This window comes from Lacerta agilis, chromosome Z (genome assembly GCF_009819535.1).
Source record: "Lacerta agilis isolate rLacAgi1 chromosome Z, rLacAgi1.pri, whole genome shotgun sequence".
NCBI classification, from domain to species: Eukaryota; Metazoa; Chordata; class Lepidosauria; order Squamata; family Lacertidae; genus Lacerta; species Lacerta agilis.
The window spans coordinates 42,166,136-42,187,262 of record NC_046331.1 but is presented as its reverse complement, the minus strand read 5'-3'; the positions used below and the strand labels follow the sequence as shown (position 1 = coordinate 42,187,262).

General features: G+C 44.9%; 1 protein-coding gene across 7 annotated transcripts in view; it reads right to left on the bottom strand.

Moving 5' to 3' along the window:
• ATP11C (ATPase phospholipid transporting 11C) overlaps positions 1-21,127 on the bottom strand; it is a 121,987-nt gene that overhangs the window by 59,922 nt on the left and 40,938 nt on the right. For 6 of the 7 annotated variants that reach the window (XM_033138182.1, XM_033138181.1, XM_033138180.1 and 3 more), the window contains exons 3-16: positions 21,027-21,116; positions 18,067-18,147; positions 17,779-17,886; positions 17,160-17,288; positions 13,064-13,167; positions 11,421-11,471; positions 11,044-11,108; positions 9,852-9,933; positions 7,367-7,517; positions 7,060-7,257; positions 4,970-5,110; positions 4,534-4,691; positions 1,615-1,686; positions 857-930 (exon numbers count right to left, since the gene is read on the bottom strand). In XM_033138182.1, coding sequence (XP_032994073.1) covers positions 857-930; positions 1,615-1,686; positions 4,534-4,691; positions 4,970-5,110; positions 7,060-7,257; positions 7,367-7,517; positions 9,852-9,933; positions 11,044-11,108; positions 11,421-11,471; positions 13,064-13,167; positions 17,160-17,288; positions 17,779-17,886; positions 18,067-18,147; positions 21,027-21,116 — 1,504 coding nt within the window. The remainder of the gene's footprint in view (positions 1-856; positions 931-1,614; positions 1,687-4,533; positions 4,692-4,969; positions 5,111-7,059; positions 7,258-7,366; positions 7,518-9,851; positions 9,934-11,043; positions 11,109-11,420; positions 11,472-13,063; positions 13,168-17,159; positions 17,289-17,778; positions 17,887-18,066; positions 18,148-21,026; positions 21,117-21,127) is intronic. The other variant, XM_033138188.1, reaches the window with a different exon arrangement.

The window sequence follows — 21,127 nt, the reverse complement described above, 5'->3', positions numbered from 1 at the left end:
GAGTAATTATGGAAGAAAGATCTTCATGCTACACATTGAAAGAAAACTATATAAAAATGATACATAGAGGGTATTTAACCCTGAGTAGATTAGCAAAGATGTATAAATCTAAATCTGATTTGTGTTGGGAATGTAAAGAAGTAGCCACTTTTTCATATGTGGTGGTCATGTAAAATAGTTAAAGATTATTGGAAAATGATATACTATGAGATGAAAAAAGTTTTAAAAAAACATTCCCCCCCCAAACCAGAAGCATTCCTTTTGGGAATGGTTCAGATGGAGGTACCCATGAGTCAGAAAAAAATATGCATTTATGCAACTACAGCAGCTTGGACTTTAGTTAGCCCCAAAATGGAGTGTGAGAGAGGTATCTAAGAAGGAGAAATGGCAACTTAAAATGATAGAATATGTAGAGTTAGCAGGCCTAACCAGTAAAATAAGAGAGCAAGATGATCATGTCTACAGAGGGGAGTGGAATTTTTTTGTGGAATATCTGGAAAAAACCAGTAAACAAGTGAAAATGCTAGCAGGATTAAGGTAAATTCTACAATATAATGTAGAATGAGGAAATATGATTGGGGGATTAAATGGTTTTAACAGAATATGCATTAATTATGAGAAAATTAAAAGACCCATGGAAGAGGAAGTAGGGAAGTCAACGAATATATTATTATAATGGTGGGAATTTAATGGTGTAAACGTGTATTTGAAGACTTTAATAAAAACTATTTTAAAAATAAGAAGAAAAGGGACTCATTATTATTCAAAGCAGTGAAGAAGTTAAACTAACAGGCCGCTGCTGGAAAAGCCAAAATAGTAAATTTCATGGTGAAGAGAGAAAAGAGCGTCAACTCACCATCGTACGATCTCACGAGAACACTCATTCTGCGACGGACACAATCAAAATCCAGAACATTCAGCAGTTCATACCTTTTGAGGCAAGAAGGACAAGGAGCATTTAGGGTCCTGGGAAGCAGCTAGGAAACTCAAACCACTTATTACCCTCAAACCCTGCACAGGTGAATCAGATAAGAGCCCTGCGTAAGCTTCAGTTAGCCGATGCTCTGGAAAGGATAACAAAGACTCTATATCTATTATGAAGGTGTTTAGGGGTTGTAACTTGTGTAAATGAAAACGAGTGTCTAAGTCAAATCCACCCTCCTAAGGGATGCTTATCTGGCCCCTGGGAAGAAAGGGGGCTCCCAAAAAAAGAGAAAACTGTTTTGAGTACATTAATGATGGGTTTTAAAAGATGATAGTACTTCTGGAATTCTAATGTGGAGCCAGCAGCCACATGCAAGGATCACAGAGAATACTTGCAAAACGCAAGGCTGGAGCTGCCCCCCCCCATTTAAGCGATATAAAAAAGAGGAAGGGGTTGCAGCCCACGTACACCTGCTGATTTCTATACTGCTCTAACAGGTATCGGTCACAGCCCAGATGGCTCAACAGAAGCAGAAATGTGGGGAAAGAGCAATGGAAACCCTGGCGCTAGATTCAAGGAAGGCAGGTGAGCCAGTCACTTCCATCACCACCGCCCACTATTAGGGTTTCCCCAGCCAGGCTTCAGCTGCCTTGAGTGATATCGGGAGGCCAAGCCACGGCCACGCCTACCTTTCGATTTCCTTTTTTTGGTTCTCTATATTCATGAAGTTATTTTCTTGTCCTAGAAAAGTGAAACCATACCTGTCAATGAACAAAAAGGACAGAATGGCGTTGAAAAAAAAAAAACCAACACACACGCAACTTCAGATTTAAAAAGAAACAAAAAACTGACAGAAATTAAAATGAAATAAAAGCCACATGGTGAAAACGCTTCTTGATAATGCAATATAGGCAGGAGTTATGTGAGCAGTTCCTTGGAAATGTAGGAAACCCACACAAATAGTGCTGGGCACAGAGTTAAACTTCCTGAGAAAGTCTCGGGTTTGCTTTTTTTTTTTTTTTGGTTGTTGTTAAAAAGTAGGTTTCTAGTTCTCATGCATGAAAATATATTATCTGCTGAAATTTCAGAGAAGTGACTAAGCTTTCCAGCGTCTGGTGAAAGGGGTGTTGTATTCTTTAGCATTCCTTGCCCCTTCATAGTTCAATGAAAAGCATCAGAATTAGGCACATTTGCTCAATCTGAATTGTCTCTCATGCTTCAGAAACCCGGCTGGACATTTAGCGTCACAGGTTGGATGCTGCGAAACACTCTTCTGACAGGCAATCCCGCTGCTAATTTTCAGGTGATTCTTGAAGACCATTTCACGCCAACAGGCCTATTTATTCATTGTTTTTTACAACTGTTCTGTGTTGTTTTTATTTTCTAAACTTGCTGTACACTTGTGCACTGGCATTTTATGTGAGGTGGCTGCCTATAAATATTTTTAGAAATAAATAAAATGTACGCAAGATGTAGGACTGAGTTTGTGGGGGTGAAGGACTTCCAATCGCCCATAGACGTGTGTGTGAGCGTGTTTAAGCAATGGAATCCTTGTATGTGGTTGGGGGGGGGGGAGCATGTTCAGAGATTGCTCTGCACATTTCTTTTGTTTTGCTTGTTTTTAACACGACTGCATCCCCCCCCCCAGTGCTCTCTTGACAAGCAGCTCGTTTATTTTATTTTATTTTGTCCGTTAATGTGTTCCATTTTGCTGGTGCCCCTGTTTCAGCTGCTTTGCTGGGGGAAACTCGACTGAAGGACTTTTAAAGAATTTATCTCTGCTGCACAGAATGATCTACATTTTTATTTATTTATTTATGGCCACAGTTGCAACACAGGGGAAAAGGTTGAATGACTCTGGTTCAGCCAACGCTGACCTTAGAAGCATCAAACGCAACTTATAACAAGCAAGCAAGCAAAAAAAGGGACACTCTTTTCCAGCAAGAGGTAAAGGACCAAGCCCAGTTGTTGGAAGGTCCTTCCACTGATGAGACAAGAGTGATTGCTATTAAAAATCAAGACACCACCCAGCAACCTACGTTTAGGCCAGGATGGGAAACAGGTGGGCTGCAGCCAGCCCCAAGCCCAATTTTTCACATTGTCCCCCCTTCCTCCTCCTCCCTAATTTTGGAAGTTGTCAGTTGATTTCCCAGCTGGCTGGCACTTTTCTCAGTGCTTGGCGGCCCCAGGAGATTCTGAAATGGCCTTGGTTTCGGAGGAAAAGGTGCCTGCCAGGTTCATTAAGGTGGAGGTGCCCGAGCTGCCCAGCTCCAAAATGTACAGAGGACAGGTGCGATGTCACGGCCAAGGGAGGGAAGAAGTTGGCTATCCCCCTGTAGAAAGATTAAGAACCCCCCCCACACACATCTGCTTCACAAGCATCTTCTCCAGATGCATGCCACTGCCTCTACAATTACCTGTACACCCACACCTGTCTGAGTAGGCGGTAAAGACTCACTTCCAAGTGATTCACCTTCCTGACTCAGCTTCTTCATTTTAACGACTCGTTATAATTACTTCCATCCCACCTTTTCACCAGAGGGGCCACAGCAAAGCGGTAGGACACCTGTTTTGAACGCAGAAAGTCCCAGGCATCTCCAGGGAGAGCCGAGAAATGTGCCATGCCCGAAATCACAGAGCTGCTGCTGCCAGTCAGTGTAAACAACACTGGGCTAGATGGTTAGCAGACCAGTTGGAATTGATGAGCATGGGTACGTTCATTTCAAAGGGTCTATTCAGAGTATGTCTTTGCGGGCTGCAACCCTATGGTCCTATTCGCATCCGTTGGCTTACACCAATTTTAATAAACCATAAAATCCAATTAGAGTTGTCCCAAGCAATTGAAAACAAAAACAAAAAATTAAAAGACCTGACAGATGCAGCAGATAAAATACAATTTAAAAAGAAGGGGGTAAACCACAAAATAATCCTCAAACAAACAGATCAAATGCCTGCAGGGAAAGGACACATCTTGGCCAAAATAATCCGTCCTCTTCTGTTACCCTCCAGATGTTGCTTGAATTACAGCTCCCATCATCCATGACTACATGACAACAGCTATTGTGGCTGACTGGACTTGGGACTCCAGCTGCCCTTGCTTTCCACCATTATGGGGTAAATGGAAAAAGGCAGGAGGGAAGTGGGCCAAGGAAACATCTGGGGATACTAGCGAAGTCTGGGGATTCTGAGATGTGCCTCGGAGTGGTTTTGAAAGAGAGAGTATGCACAATACCTCTGACAAGACCAGACCAGTGGGTACCAAAATGGCAGGACTTCCTCCTGTCAGGTGAGCCTCCCTGGAATTCTGAGCTTCAGCGGGTGCCAAGCCATGGTGGCTCCTAGCATTGCCCATGCATCAAGCAAGTTCCAAAACATGGCCTAAGTCACGGAAACAAACAGCCAGACCCCCTCCCCCAACAACCGCAAACACCTTTAAGCCAGATTTCACCAGGCAGTTTCGGCAATATTTTCTTTACCACTCTCAGTATCCAAAGCTGGAGAGTGTCCACCTGTGAGCAAAATGGCCTCACGAGGAACATTTGTGTACCGTTCAATACAACTGAGCGGGAGGATAGTTGCATTGGCCTTGCCTCTGAAGCCATCCTTACTTTTGAGCTCCTTGCAGCAAAGCAATCTCGTCCGGGGAAGCGGCAACATACTTGCTCGTGCTGCCTGTCTGCGACCCCCCTGAATCCATTTCGTCTTTCTGCTGGACCTGAACTGTGTGGCAGAGACACAAAGCACGAAGGAACAGCTCTTCGCGGCTCTGGGGAAGGGATGTAACAAAAGGAAACGAGCATGTTAGCAAGCGGGCTTCCTGTTCCAGGGATACAAGGAAGTAACACGGAGACATCGTCACAGGATCAGCAGCTTCCAGTGCAAGAGCAGTCAAAATTTAGTCTTGCTCCACCCCACCTCCCACCCCCACCCTCCTGTGACAAGACAGTGTGCAGCCCGCACATACAATACCTCAAAAAGCTTGCCTGAGTACTCCTGCGGCCCTCTTGGTACAGAAAGTTGGTCTGCCCTGCTCTGGATGCTTACCTTCTCTGCTTTTCCATGACCCTTCAATCCATCAACCTCTGTAGTGGAATCTCCGTACTTGTAGCCGTCGATGCTGCACTCAATGAACTCCATTGTGTTTTCTGTTAAAGTCCCCGTTTTATCAGAAAACACATACTCAACCTAGAAGTAAAAGAGAAATGGTTCCCAGTTAACAAGAAACCAAACCCTTTGCTCTTTCTCCAAACAGTGGCATCTATAGGAAAAGGAGGCCCACTTCACTTTTTTATATGTGTTAAGACATAAAACGCTTTAAGAAGTGTCTTGAATGCTAGAATTAAAACATGCCTGTTACAGTCTGATTTATGCCTCCTATTTCCTGCAGCAATGCCCCCCCGGTTCTTTACACTGTTTTCATTTTTATCCTGCTCATTCTTCAAAGAGAGATACACTGGTACCACCCCCCCCACCCCCCGGTGATGATCCAGTTTCGTCTCCTGTCCAGGTGAGCAAGCAAGTTAGTTGATTTCACGTTCCTGGCCAGAAACTAATTTTCTTGGAGGGCCACTTGGAAAATGGAAGAAAAGCAGAAATGGACTACAACTTCCATCAGCACTGATCACTGGCTATGTTGGCTGAGGCCAAGAACTGTGGGAGCCCTGCAGTCTGGAGGGACACAAGTTTCCCATCCCTGAAGCGAAGGGTGGAGAACCAAGGCTCCATCCCTCAAAGTGGCCTACTGGCAAGTCCACTTCACGGGAAACCCATTCCCTCCCCAGATGGGAGAAGGCAGGCCCTTAGGAGGGAGAATTTGGCTGAGATCTTCTACCTGCTGAGCCATGCCTTACACAGCAGCAAGCAGTGAAGCCCAACTGCCCAAGAAAGGGAAAAATAAAAAAGTGAAACCAAGTTTATATTTGCAAGAAAAATAGCCCCGCTGCAAAAGGAGGAGGAGAAGAAGCAATTTTAAAAATTAAAAGCAGCACAACTAGGAGGATCAGCTGACATGCGCACAGCATGGGATTGGGAGCCTGACATTTCCCTGCATGGTAACAAGCATGCAAATCCTGCTTAGTGAGGGCTAATTATAGCATCCAGCACTCAGGGGCCCAAAGAATCAATCTTTAGCGCTAATACATATTTAAATACTCTAAAAAGAAATCCTGTGTTGAAAGGAACACGAGAACCTAGAAGTCTCAGGTTCTGTTAAGGCCAGATGATTATGTCTTGACTGGCTAAACAGCCTTTTAAGAGCCACTGCACTGGCAGGAAACCTACTATCTTCTCCCTGACATGTTTGCTCTGCTTGTTTCACAACCACGCCGTGCTTTCTTTTGTTTTGATAGTTGCAATATGCTTTTCTATAGCTGCATTGTTCTCATTAGGGAGGGCAGAAATAAACAGGATCTAACTGAGAAGAGAATGCTAATGGAATATCAAAGCAAAGGTGAACTACTTGGATTGATGGTCAGATCTTGAGCCCTCAGTATTTTGGAACTTGGAAGCAATTCTAAATTGATTTGGGCTGCAACCCCAACCGCATGAGTAAGCTTCACTGAATTCAGAAAGACTTGCTTCCAAACAGGATTGAGTTGTCAGGGTTAAGTAGTCAGTTCTTTTTTTGAGCCCAGAACTTTAGTGGAAAAAAATGCGAGCTCTGAAGGATTATTATGTTCCGATCTACACAGTGTGTGTGTGGGGGGGGGATTGGTGCTTAATTTTTCTGCAGAAAATTTGTTCTTCCACAAGGACATTTGGAAGAATGAATGGATGCTGACTGCATATTTAATATTAGTCAAGCTTAGCACAGTGTGAGTTTTTAGCATTACTTATAAATAACAAGGACAGTAAACTTGTGAAGCAGATCACCCACTCTCCATGGCATTGGCAGCTTCTCCAATGCAATCTGAAAACTTCCCAAGCAAATTACTCTGATTAGCATAGAAATTAGTCCAATTTTACCTTGGGAAATTTTTTCGAATACCCATGTCACTGCTGGTACTTCAGGTCAGTTCTCACCAAAATTCAATAGTGGTAGTTGTATCATTTTAACTTGGACCAACAGATCGTAAGACACTAACTGCAGTGGGGAGGAGGGAAAGGTGAGAAAAAGGAAACGAGATGTTTCTGACCTGGCCCAACTCTTCATTGAGGTCAGAGGTGTTCACTAAGGCTCCTTCGTTGCAGCTCACATCATACATCTCTTTGTCCCATGAAATGAAGAAGGAGCCCAGGAATTTCTGCATCTCAACTGTCACGTACATGGAGACAGGGATGATGAAATTGAAGAGAACCATGAAGGACAGGAAATCGGTGAACATTTTTAAGAGCTAGAGAGAACAGAAAGATTGACTGGACTGTTGTTTTAAAAAGTACACAAGGGCAAACGCTAATGATTACAGCGGCAGTGGCAATCAAAGCTGAAGCAAGCCCAGCTACCTTGAAGGATTCTTTGTCCTTCTGGGTTCTCTCGTTGTACCAAGGCTCGTCGTGAAATGTAACACTTTGCCAGATGTACTTCAGAGTTGTGCATATGATAGCCTTGCCCACAAGAATGCATAAATAAACGATCAAGAACATGTTGATTGATCTGGAAAGCCAAAGTGTTAAAAAAAGAATCACAGTGGTTTATACTTTACAGTATTATGCAAGCAGTGAGAAAACTCTATGCTGATAAGAGACCTGAAAGAAACAATTCCAAGACTTATAAGGGCACAATACCCCCCCCCCCAAGGTTTTGCAGCCATCCAGCCTTGTTTCAAGAGAATTGCACCGGCATTAGACCCCTCACTTGACTTAAACCACATTACACTCATGCATATGTGAGGCTCTTTTTTGAAGAGCGTTTGAGACATGCAACTGATAGAAGATGCACTGGCCAGACTGCTACCTTGAGACAGATGGCAGAGAATTTTTTTTGGGGGGGGGGTACCGCACTGGATACCTATTTATTTCTGGTCTTAATCCAAAATGTTGATGTCACCCTTAGCAGGTAGGTACGGCCGCCCGCTCATCAGTTAAGCGACACGACACTTTGAAGCACTTACAATCATAAAATCATAGAACTGCAGATTTGGAAGGGACCCTGAGGATCATCTAAGCCCAATCCCCTGCAATGCATGATTCTCAGCTGAAGCATTCATGACAGCCAGGCAGGAACTCAAAGCACCGTGGAGGGACCCTTGCATGGTGCTCTGAAGTCCTGCTGATCAACTGGTCACCCGTGGTGCAGAAGACACTTTTGGTTCAGCCCAGCCCCCTGCCCACACCTGATTCAACCGTTTATTTATTCAGTGCATTTCTATGATGCCTTTCTGGGAAGGATCCCATGGCAGTTTACAATTTTAAAGGACTAAAAAGAATTATTTAACATTTGAAGTTTAAACTTGACTGGGGCAAGGAGCCAATCCAGGCCCTGTGTTGTCGTCGTTACATACATATGGTCATACATGATGTCAGGTGATTAGTGGGTGGGCATGGCTTGGCCAGAACAGAGTGGAGTGCAAAACAGGGAGGCCTGGCAGGGCTGTGAAACAGTTGAGAGATACAATAGCTCCTAAACCCAGCCACTGAGTCACTCCAGTTAATTTCTATAGAAATTCCAGGGAGGAAACCAAGTGTTGGGGCTTTACAAAGAGGTGAGACCACCTGGGGCCCCCAGATTCAAGGTGGGGCCAGGATGACTGCTGCATCATCAGCAATCCAGTTCAGGATCCAGTGAATCCTGGGCTGGCTAAAGCCTTTCCCACCTCCAGAATGCCTTGTTCTAGAACCTTCTGCTGGTAGGGATTCCTTCTACCTTCCCACACATTTGGAAGGCATGCAGAGAGGGACATGGCACATCTTTGTCCAGTCCAACCTTACCCTTTCACACACAGCACATGTCTTATACAGGGCGTGGGGGTTGTAGATTACTCTACCAGCCCTCTTAAATTTTACAAATACCATATTTACTAAAATCTAATGCTCACCTTTTTTGGCCAAATTACATTGTGAAAATTAAGGCGCACGTTAGGTAAAGGTAAAGGGACCCCTGACCATTAGGTCCAGTCGCGGACAACTCTGGGGTTGCGGCGCTCGTCTTGCTTTACTGGCCGAGGGAGCCAGTGTACAGCTTCCAGGTCATGTGGCCAGCATGACTAAGCCGCTTCTGGCAAACCAGAGCAGCGCACGGAAACGCCATTTACCTTCCCGCCGGAGCGGTACCTATTTATCTACTTGCACTTTGACGTGCTTTCGAACTGCTAGGTGGGCAGGAGCTGGGACCGAGCAACGGGAGCTCACCCCATTGTGGAGATTCGAACCACCGACCTGCCAATCGGGAAGCCCTAGGCTCTGTGGTTTAGGCCACAGTGCACATTACATTTGGGCAAATACGGAATGTTTCACCACCACAAAGCTGGGCTTTTCTTCTTCAGTGTGTGCAGTGTTCAAAACTCCCATTTTTCTAGGCGCATTTTGCAACGGGATTTCATTAGCGTGAGCCGTTTCTGAGCTCTGGGCACAGTACTGCCCCTAAGATTTCAGATGAAAACTGCCACTGTTGGAAGGAAAGGAGGAGATTTTTCTGCCTCCCCACTTCCAGCTACTCTCTGAAGAGTGGAGAAAGGATCCTCATAAGAATATTGGGGGTCGGGGTGGGCAGGGGAAGGACTAGACCATGTGAAAAATGAGCATAGTGTTTTAGCTGGAGTGCATTCAATTTCAGCATTGTTTTCTTGTTAAAAAAAAGTGTGCCTAGACACTCCATTGTTGCGCCTGCAACCTCGGTTTAAGGTGCCATTTAGCTCCTAGCTTCATATATCAGTTTCTAACACTGGGTGTGACTGAGACAAAGGAAGAAAGTCGAAGTACTATATACACAATCCAATCAAACAACAACAGTTGACTCAAAAGATATTTATGATACGTCCAGATAACCTACTTTTCAACTGCAGATCTTTTCTGGGATTTTCCTTGGTAGTTCAAAGCCATTTTGGTTTCCATTCCAGTATAGACTGCGACTCCTACCAAAATCAAAGCGACCGGTGAAATGCCCTGCAAACATTCACCTACCTGCTCCTTTCTAGGAAGGCAGGTACATGGGCTCACTCATGTTCCACAGCAACTGGTAGTCAGAGACATAGTAAATGTAATAAACAGTTCATACTGCATGGAAGAATCATTCTCACTTGGTTGAAAATGAAGTCACAATTGATGAGCTTAAGCTCAGGAAAGAAGAGGAAGTACAACCTTGTGGTTGCCTCCTGACTGTCAAGTTATTTTGGGAGAGGAATTCAAACCAGAAATTTAGGTTTGCACAGTTCAAGCAGATTAAAGTGCTCCATCACACTGGCACAACAAATCTGCTTAAGATTTTTTCTTTTATTTTTTTAATCACTCTTTGTGCTTAGGGAAGTGATGGGAAAATGTACTGGAAAATGGGGTAAGATCTGAAATACCCATTAAATGCACTGAGAAATGGGGTAAGACCCTGCAAGAAAATCAGAATAAAGATCAGACATATCATCCAACCACTGTGCGTGCTTTGTGCAAGCAAGCCAAGATGAGTGCCTATTTAAAAAGGTTGCCTGAGTGAGCCCTTAAGTCAAAAGTAAATCCCACTAATTTAAAATGTGTGTTACTCATGAGTAAATGTGCATAGGAACTCAGACCAAAAACTTTTGTTTGGGGCAGGAAATAAGAATGAGAATTCAGCCTTCTTCCCTACGGGTCCTCCCAGGTGTTGATAAAGCAGGTGGGTCCCTCTTGGTCATTCCACCTCCATCAAAAGTTTGGGTGTGGTGGTGGTAACAGCCCAAGAGACAGTGCCTGGGGTGGCAGCCCCTAAACCTTGGGATTCCCTCCCTATAGAGATGTGTCTGGCACCTTCACTAGACAGGGTTTTGGTGAATGCTGAAGATGCATCACTTCACCCTGGCCTATGACACCTGAGAGGTGTGTTTCCAATGCCCAGCCCATTCCCGTGACTGTAACATGTTTTAACGGCCTTTAATTTCAAATTGTTGTAATGTGCCATGGGAGAGGCTGGTGAAGGGCAGGTCTTAAATTCAATGCTAATAATAAGCATGGCTGAAATAAACTGGAAAAGAGGGAGACGTCAAACAGTTGCTTACCGTAGATCCTAGGGGTGTTTTTTAATGTCGCTCCCTTCAGCAACAGGTTCTCGGGACTCAGTGCCCTAGAATGAAGTCAGACTATTAGGCCACTTACAGAAGGAAAAAAAGGGAGGGAGAGGGAGAGGGAAGATGCATTCTGAAAATGTCAACTAATATGGCAACGGTAAGGGGAAAGCAAGGCGACACCATTAAGACAGTTTCATTAATGTGCAGGGGAAATGAAAAATCAGTGCACGGGATAGAGAGCAGTCAAACATCAAGCTGCTGGTGTCAGCAATAGCCTTCAGGGAGGCGACAAGAGGCCAGCTAATTAATCACGAAACAGAAGCCCCCCAAAGCATAGCAATAATGAACTAACAAAACAGCTGACTAACCTGGCTACTGGCTCTTGACCGTCCTTGTAGATGGTAATTCGGCCCACAAATCTGCAATGAGAGATGGGCACAAGAGGTTGCTTATTAAGCCCTGCTGGTAATTTGTAGGAGAGCTGCTGCAAATTATCAATGAACAAAAGAGGCAGAGAGAGAAAAGCAAAGGTGGGTAAGGACTGCAGAGCTCTCAGAAACATCTGTTCCACAAAGCAGCGGAGGGAAATCTCATCCCTGGGGGGGGCTGAATGTGGCCCTCCAAGCTTCCCTATTCGGCCCTTGGGGCATTCCCAAGGCCCCACCATTCTCCAGGCCGCACCCCTCCCCTGCCTGCTCATCAGAGATTTTATTTATTTTTGTTTGTTTATTAAAATAGTATACCACCCTTCCTCCTTAGTTCTCGGGATGGTTCACAACATGGAATTACAGTACAATATAAAAACACAATATGCGTAATGAAAAGAAGAATTAAAAGGATTTGTGCCCCAGAACTGTGACAAGGCATTCTTTCTTCCCTAGTTACAGGTAGGTAGCTGTGTTGGTCTGCCGTAGTCGAAACAAAATTAAAAATTAAAAAACTACTTCCAGTAGCACCTTAGAGACCAACTAAGTTTGTTTTTGGTATGAGCTTTTATGTGCATGCACACTTCTTCAGATATATAAAAAGTGCCACAGAAGTGCCAGAGACTAAATTTGTGAGAATCATGTTTTAAGGCATTTATTTTACAAGCAGTTATGTCAGTCTCCAACCCACCATCCTCACTAGCATTTGCTAGATGCTGCAGAAAAAGATTAAAAAGGCAGAGTCTGCCTTTAGCCCATTTATAGACTGTGAGCTCAAAGACGTGACACATTTGGGAGGAGGAAAGAGTACAAGGGAAGGGAATCAATAGCAGGCCGGGGAGAGCGGTCTCTCCCTCCCTCCCATGCATGAGAAAGGGGGGGGGGGGAGAGTGGCAACTGGGCCAGGCAGGCCAATGGATGGAAAGGGACTTGTTCGACATTTGCCTAAGGGCAATTAGACCAGGATCAATTTCAGAATATAACAAAGCACAGTCAACTTTCTCATATGGGGAAAGGAGATCAACAACTCTAAATTTGGGGATCGAATTCTCATAAAGAAATAATCTCACATGAGAAGGGTCATATAGTAACTGTACTGCATGCAGAAGGTCCCAGGTTCAGTCCCTAGCACCTTCAGGTCAAGGCTGAGAAAAATCCCTGTTTGAAACCCTGCAGAGATCATAGAAACATAATCTTAAAGTTGGGAGGGATCCAAGGGTCATCTAGTCCAACCCCCTGCAATGCAGGAATCTCAGCTAAAGCATCCATGACAGATGGCCACCCAGATGCTCTTTTAAGACAGACAGATGCTGCCTGTCAGGGTACACATCCTGAGCAAGATGGGCCAACAAGATATGATCCTGACTGCCTGATCTCCCAGGAAATGGTGCAGATCCAGGTCGCAGCTGGTTAAGGAAAATAAAATAGCAAACAGAAAGCTCTGACACAGTCAAAGCAGAACCTACCATGCACCTCAAAGTCCAACTCAAGCGCCCAGTCCTGCCTGGGACAAGACAGACACAAAGTGGTGCACGCCTCAAAAAAGTTTTTGTCAAGGGAAATAAACGTTGCGTTTCAGAACTTACTTGTAGAGGTCTGGCTGAGGCTGTTCACATTCTATTGTGGCAGTAAGGCAATCTATGGCTTGGCATGTATGGAGTTTGGCAGTATCCTGCACAGTGTAGTGAGTCTAGAAGGGAGATGGAAATGCAAAATCCATTAAGCAGCTGTTTACTGTCCCTAGAGTACACAGACCGTTTTGCACAGTGGGCGATTCTAACAAGCTACAGAGCTCATGTGGTGCTTTGATTGCTGGAAATGCTACTAGGAATTGGTTTTAGCTGATCTGTGTTTTAGCCATCTTCGAGAGGCTCATTATTACTATCACTACTGCTGCATTAGCTGTAATTTTATTGCTTGGTTTTTAAAGGCCTTTTATCCCAGTTCGATCAGTGAGATCATCCAGAGGAGTTCTGCTGGTTGCTTCCTGTGTTACAGAGGCTTGACTGACACCCACTAGAAATTGGGCATTTAGTGTCATCGGTCCCATGCTTCCAACACACTCAGCAGGCACCCTCACTTTTGACTTTCCTGGAGATATTTTTGCATCAACAGGTCTATGCAGCTGCTTAAAAAAATCTTTGATTAGCCAGTCATTTTAATCTTTTTTTTATATTTTACTGTATGTAATTGCTGTGCACTGCCATGCTATATTCTATGAACAGGTGGTATATAAATACCTTTTATAAATATAAAACAATAAAGCTATTTGCAAGCTACCTCAAGAGTCCTTTGGGGCATAAAGCAAGACACAACTGCTTCAGTAACTAACCAACTGAGTAAACCTACTAAATTAAATTGCACGTTGAGCCAATTATTTGCTCCTACAATATAGAAATAAGCTGGAAATTTACAGATAGATCCTATGCAAAATAGATGCCTGTCTCCTCCTTGTGGGATTGCAGTTCCAGTTGAGCAGCTTACTCTTGATAACTCATGCATAGAGTTGCACTGCCATTTACTTGCTTTCCATGGTGAACAAAATCTTAATTCAGGGATGGGGAACCTGTGACCTTTTAGCTGCTGTTGGACTCCAGCTCCCATCAGTGATTGGCCAGGGAGCAGGGATGATGGGAGCTGGAGTCTAGCAACAGCTACAGGTTTCCCATCCATGCCCTAATGGGTTGGTTCCAGAGACCTGTTGAAGAACAATCCATCAGCTTCTCCAGGTTTCATGAAAAGCCGCAGGTGCTTCAACAGGTGTTCTGTCTTCCCTGTTCCCCTGAGTCCTGGCCCAGGATCTCTCAAAGGTAATCGGGTGAGAGAATTAAATGTCAGTGGAGGAGGGAGAGCTATTCTCGGCATCCCTGGCTACGCAGATACTTCTTGATTAAATTAGAAAGCAGACAAAGGGTTTAAAATTCGCCATTTTAAGAGGTTCTATTTCTAGACGCTACTCGGGTGTTGTAAATCACTTCTGTCAGCAGGAGACACTGCCGTGATCCATCTTCATAAACAAAACTCACCCAAATGCTTCCCTAGCTCGTTATCTCTAAATTTTCCTCGTTTCAAGCTGGATGAGAAACAGCTCTATTGCATCAACGGTGGGAGATGATGAATGGCATTAAAAGCACAGACATTTTCACAACTTGGAGGTTAAGCTCATGGGCTTTGCGCTTCCTTGCCAAAGATTTATAGAAAAAGCTCATTAAACATTTTAAGTACATTCCTTCTCAGGCACGTCATGTTGCACCTTGTTCTTGCAAAACAAGATACAGGACACGCTTTGGGGGAAAGCTGAAGGGGAAAAGGGGGAGGGGGGTCAGCATGACTTGCTTGCGGTAACAGTGGCTGAGAAGAAGATGAGCTGGCTATATCACACCAGTGGCCATTCCAGCATCCTGCTCTGAGAGTGGCCAACCGTATGACAAAAGGAAGCCCGCAAGCAGGACATGAGCACTCCTCAATTTTGTGGTTTGCAGCAACCGGTATTCAGAATAACACTGACTCCGAGCATGGGGGAAGAGCATAGCCATTGCGCCTAGTGGCCACTGGCAGCCCTATCACCCGTGAATTTGTCTGATCCTCTTTTAAAGACATCCTAGGCCATCAATGCCTCCTATGAGAGTGTATGTCATGGTTTAACCATGTGCCATAAAAACACCAGTGTTCTATTATGTTATAATGTCTCTTTCTCTCTCTCTCTCTCTCTCTCTCTCTCTCTCTCTCACACACACACACACACACACACACACATATACACCAAAGTTCAATGATATTTTATCTGGCAATGTACAGAAAATGGAGTGGTTCATACGGCTGGGTGCGTGTGTACATGCACGAGAAAGAGAGAGAGAGAGAGAGAGAGAGAGAGAGAAAGAGAGAGAGAGAGAGAGAGAGAGAGAATATCTTTCATAGGATAATGGTCCCGTTCTGTTATCTTTCAAAAGGAAATTTGAAACAGTAAATCATAGGATGGGCGATCTTATTGCTATTATCAGCCAGACTTCATGTTATGAATCATATTGCATATGAAGTAAGATTGAAATATCAGACCTTCAGAATGACAGATATACCTGTATTTCAATAGCTATTGCTGAGACGGTGTATAACATACACAGAGGCACTATTGTATTTTTAAAATGGTATTTTGTACAAATATTAAAAAGGGCAGATAGTAAAATTGATTAGTTGTTCACCTAGAGATAAACCTAAGCCTTCCCTCATTTAACACGAAAAGCACCTGGTGGATCAGGCCCATGGCCCATCTAGTCTAGCATCCTGCTCTTGCAATGGCCAACCAGCTGCCTGTGCAAGACCAGGGAGCAGAAGAGGGGCTCAGGAGCCCCCCCCCCCGGGTTTCCAGCAACTGGTATTTAGAAGCATCACTGCCTTTCAGACTTTTGATTTAACTGATTTCTGCCTTTTTGCAGGGCAAATGTTTGCTCAGAATGGCACTAACTATTTCCAGTTTTATTTTATTTTTTGTGATATCATAATAGGCTGCAGGGAGTGGATGCTTGAGGGCCACATGCCAATTGTGCGGCTGGGGCATGCGCGTGCGCACACATACACACACATGACTTTCCAGAGGTCTCCCTGCTGAGACTGAGAAGTGCAGCTGCTCCCAACACACACCAGTGGCAAAAGGTCTCACTCTGCCCAGCCTACATAACAGTAACTGGGTGGGCCAAGAGAAGTGCAATTTACATTTGGAGGAAGGTGCTCAGGGATGACTCCCATTGCAATCATGATCCCCTCAGACCGTCAGGCAGCAGTTAATAAGGCACACCCCTGCCAGACAGCAAAAATTGCTGGTGGGTGGTGAATTTGGCAGTGGTGGGTGGCTCATGCATCCGTGGCTGGCTGCATGGAAGACCTGTGAAGGTTGCATGAATCCCATGCTTTATCCACCTTTGCATTGAATGGAGAAGGCGCTCCGTCAGTGCTATTAGAGAAATTCACATTCAGAGACAAGGCGCTGCTGAATCCCCAAAAGGGGGTGTGGTGGCTTGATCTGCCTAGCAGCGTAGCTAGCTGCTCGGGCGCCCAGGGCAGTGCAATGCCCTGCACCCAGGGGCGGGGCAAGCCAGGGCAGAGCACACTGCGCAGAACCTCCATGGAGTCCACAAGCCCCACAATGCCGTTTCAGGCAGTGCAGAGCCTGCAGGGGCCCGAGCCACAGCATCACTCCCCAAGAGAGACGTGTGGCTCGGGTGCGCTGCAGGCCAGGCCCCGTGGTCACCCCCCTCAGTGATGACACCCGGGGGCAGCCCGCACCCCCCCTTCCTGCACCACCGGATCTGCCCTCACAGAAAGACCTTTCGTCTTACCCAGAAGGCATGCTCTTATAATCCCATGTAAGCTGTGGACCAGATAGGAGCCTGCCGTTCATGAGAGAAGGACTGTGTTGTAGCTCTGTGAGGGCCACGCATGACCATACGCTCCCTAGCACGAAAATATCCTGTCATATAGAATTAGCAAGTCGGGAATAGAGCATGGCTGAAAGAGAATGCATTTTCACTTCCCTTTGTGTGACAGGCATGCACAGTCAGTCACTCTTGATTCGCAGCCTAGAGACTGCGCCGTGTCAAAGCTTTGGAAAGCCAAGATTTACCGCTTCAAAGCTTAGTGAAGATAAAAGGGCTGCAGGTCAGATGTGCTGTTTACTGCTTCTGTTACCTTGACATTTGATTCTCCATCCAAACTAGCTGTAGTGACATAACAACACCCGTCCTTGTGAGTTGATGCAAGGAAGATCAGGTCGCATGGGAAGGTTTGATCTGACTTTACTTCTACTATGTCGCCAACCTTAAAGACCAGAACAAATAAATGTCAATGTGCTGCAGAAATGTTTGCTTAGATGTACTTATTTAGAGCATCACACACACACACACACACACACACACACACACACCCCACTCTTCAGCTGAAAAGGCATTATTGATACAGATTGACAACAAAGAAGTGAAGAAGGCATCTAAATCTGAAAGCTCTCTGCCGTGCTGGGAGCAGGGTGGGGAGTTCATGCAGGATACACACATTCCTGCCTCTGTACACCATCCTCAGAATGGAGCCTTCACAGTTGCAATCGTGCTGTGTCACAGAAGAGGAAAAAGCCTTTTGCCAAGTGGAATGGCAGAGGAGGGGTGCAAAGATCTGTCTCTCCTCCACCAGCTTACTCACTCGCCTGCACAGAACAACTCTCCCCACAGTTACACCCCGCCCTCCGCCTTTCACTACGTGGCTCCCTGGAGCTTCCCAGTGCCCCGAAAGCTTGCTCCCCTCTTTCATACCACACCTTGATTCCTTCACACTCCTTCTTCACTTGCTTTGCATTCTCGATCACCAGGACGGGGCTTTTGTTTACTTCCTTGTCAGCCCTGTGCCGCAGCCAATCCTCATAACCCTGGAGGGGTAAATCAGGGAGCAGGGAGCGGAAGTCATCACGATCAAGGCACAAGAGAAAGGGAAACAAAGAAAAAAGAGGTGAGGGAGAGCCATTCCTCAGATATTTAGCAGAGCTCTAAATTGATAATCCTCTTTTTTCATTTGCTTTTTTGGGGGGAAGTGGGGAGAACGAAAGTACCTGTTTAATAGCTGTAATGGTAATAACAAAGAATAGAGGAAGTCCGCTCGTGACGGGGCTGGTTGGTGTGTCTACTATGACCTGCGGAAGAGTGGGAAAGGCAGGTTATTGGGGCAGAATTAAAGAAAAGGATATCTGCTGGTGAGAGATTGGTTTGTTTGATGTCCGCAGCTTTTATAAGCAGCAAACGTAAACTGACACTGCAACGTAGAAAACACAGGAAAACACCAGAGCGTGCATGTCATTGCTTTTTAATGAATTGCATGTGTTTCTGTGCAAATTTTTCTGTACAATAATGCATTCGGACTTCTGTTTTATAGCATGTGGTGAATCACTGGTAGCAAGTGCCTAGTAAGTTTTGATAATGATGTGGCAAAGTTTTCCATTCATTCAAATGGCAGAGGTGTCTTCCAGATAAGAAGAAAAGCACCCATGTATATTCTTCATTCCCACTTTCTTGCTGTGAAGAGCTTGTGAAATGATCTCTATGGGTGGCCAAATAGAATAATGTGACGTCTGAATGCATCCTTTTCCATTATATGCCCCGCCATGTGAATCCAAGTGTGTATTAGTAGTAATAGTAAAGAGCTCATTTTTTCAAAGCCAACACTCTTCAGTTTTGATTCTCCAGATGTTGTCGGGCTGCAAATAGCATCATACCTGTTCAAACTGGCTGTGAGTGACAGGAATCTTATCCCAGAAACATCTGGGGACCCACGGCTGATTGAGCTCATCAAAGCCTTCTGCTACAGATATGCAGTTGATATCAAGTTTGTGCTAAGCTTGCACTGTAAATGGAGGTTTGTCACAAACATGCATATTTGCTGAAGAGCTCGGCTCATGCTCCAAGAAGTCTGTTCACTAGAACAGTTATTCCAGTGGTGCAAGCTACTTCAGCGCTAAAAGTATTTGGCACTCGGAATGATGAGAATGTAAGGAGAGCGCGCTGGATCAGGTCAGTGGCCCTGGTAGTCCAGCACCCTGTTCTCTCAGAGGCCAACCAGGTGCCCTTGGGAAACCTGCAAGCAGGACTTGAGTATAAGAGCCCTCTCCCATCCTGTGGCTTCCAGGAAATGATATTCAGAGACATTTATGCTTCTGACCGTGGAGACAGAGCTTAGCTACTGTGACCAGAAGCCATTGATAGATGCAACTATGTATGAATTATGAGGGTTAGCTATGCTATTACAACAAACAGACACTTTTTAAAAAAAAATGTTGCAGCACCCTTAAAGACTAAGGCTGCTAGCTACACACACTTACCTGGGAATAAGCCTCGTTAAAGAAAGCGGGGCATACTTCTCAGTAAACGTGTAAGACCGCACTGTAACGGATTTATTATGGCATGTGTTTGAAGCTGTGCAGTCTTCACAAGAAAAAGACTCTTGGGGAACAATGAACACACACATTGGTAGGTAGGGGAATTTGACAGGTTCCATGCCTTTAACTGCCAGGGTTTACTAATGGCTGGCACAGGAGCGATGCTTTTTGTAATGTGATGCCAAACATTTGAATATAACATGATTTTTTTTTTCCATGGTGAAGGCTAACTGGGGTGGGCAAGGGGGAGGTTTGCCACAAATAGGTAGCCATGAGGTTATTCACAGGTTATTCTGTTCTGCTTCAGAAGATATTCAGCTGGGGATTTATTTATTTTTATCACAGTGTGATAATTCACACACATCTCTCCATGGCCAAGTTTTCACATAGCTTTTACTCAGAGTAGACCCAGTGATGTTGACCATGATGGGTCAGCTCTGGGCAAAAACCAGCTGCAGGCAATTCACTGAAACATGGGGATATTTATTCCAAAACTGATTGCACAGCACTGGAACTAAGAGATAAAACCGCATCTGTGCCTAGTGGCACTATTTTCATTTGTTTCAAGTTAAATATAGCCTTTGTTCCAACCTGTTCCAAGTTAAAGCCCCATGGGCACTGGGGAGATTCCTGCTGAATTTGTTGCTCCTGGCAAGCTGAACCACACCGCCCAAGGAAGTGGAAGTGGCAGCCGGTTAGCCTGGTGCACAAGCAAGGTTATACATTTCATAACCAGCCAGAACAGGATTCTACAGTTATCTGGAAGATGGGGTGGTGCCATCTTAGCATTGTCATGTAAATTAGCTGGAGCTACTTCCTCAGAGATCATTAATGCCTCTGCCCCTGACACAAGGATGAGAGGCAAATTGGCAAAGCACTCTGTCTTCAAAGCAGGCAAGATGCAATCGTCAGGAAACGCAGGCAGCAGCAGTGGCGAATTCAACACACTCCATTTAGCAAAGTCTGAGGAAGGTTCAGGGCAAGATGCTCTCTTCCATCTACAATAATGAGTGCTTTTAATAAACGTCAGCAGATATGCTACCCAAGAGCAGTGGCTGGTGCCCAATGCTGCAGGTCAAGAGCCCCTTTTTTTAAAAAAAAAACACAAACGCATCTGACATCAACAGAAGCTGAACCCACTCCCCTACTTTCCTTCCCTGAAACGGTTGGTCTGCAGAATTTCAGCTTGCTTTTTATTTTATTTTTTTAAAGAGTCTCCTGATTCAGCTCTAGCCTCTTTAATCAGAAAGCAGAAGTGAAAAGGACACAGCCCACATCTGTGGTTGCTATTCGCCTACCCACCAAGAAATGCATACTCAGAAATTTACTTCTGCATTTGTGTAGCATCTACACAACGTAACAGGGAGGCATTTGGGGGCCTCATCACAAGCTGTTGTGTGTGCAGGAGGGAGGGGGTGATGCATCTTTGATCATTTATATAATGTATAATCTCTAGGTTGAAGCAAATGACACCATTGTCGTGTTCTGTAAACACGAACCCACTAACTTATGCCTTGAAAATAAGAGTCTTTATTTTAGCAGGATGGCATTGAAACATTTCAATGACTGGTATTTAAACACACACACACACCAGCAACATTCTCCCTCACCTTCATTGCTTTTTTCTAAAGCAGCCTTACCTGTACAAGGAAAATGATAAGGAAGTAAAAGTTGGCAATTCTTCGGAACTGTTCAAAGAGATTCTTTGGAAGAAAATTCCAGACAGTGTACTGTGGGGCAA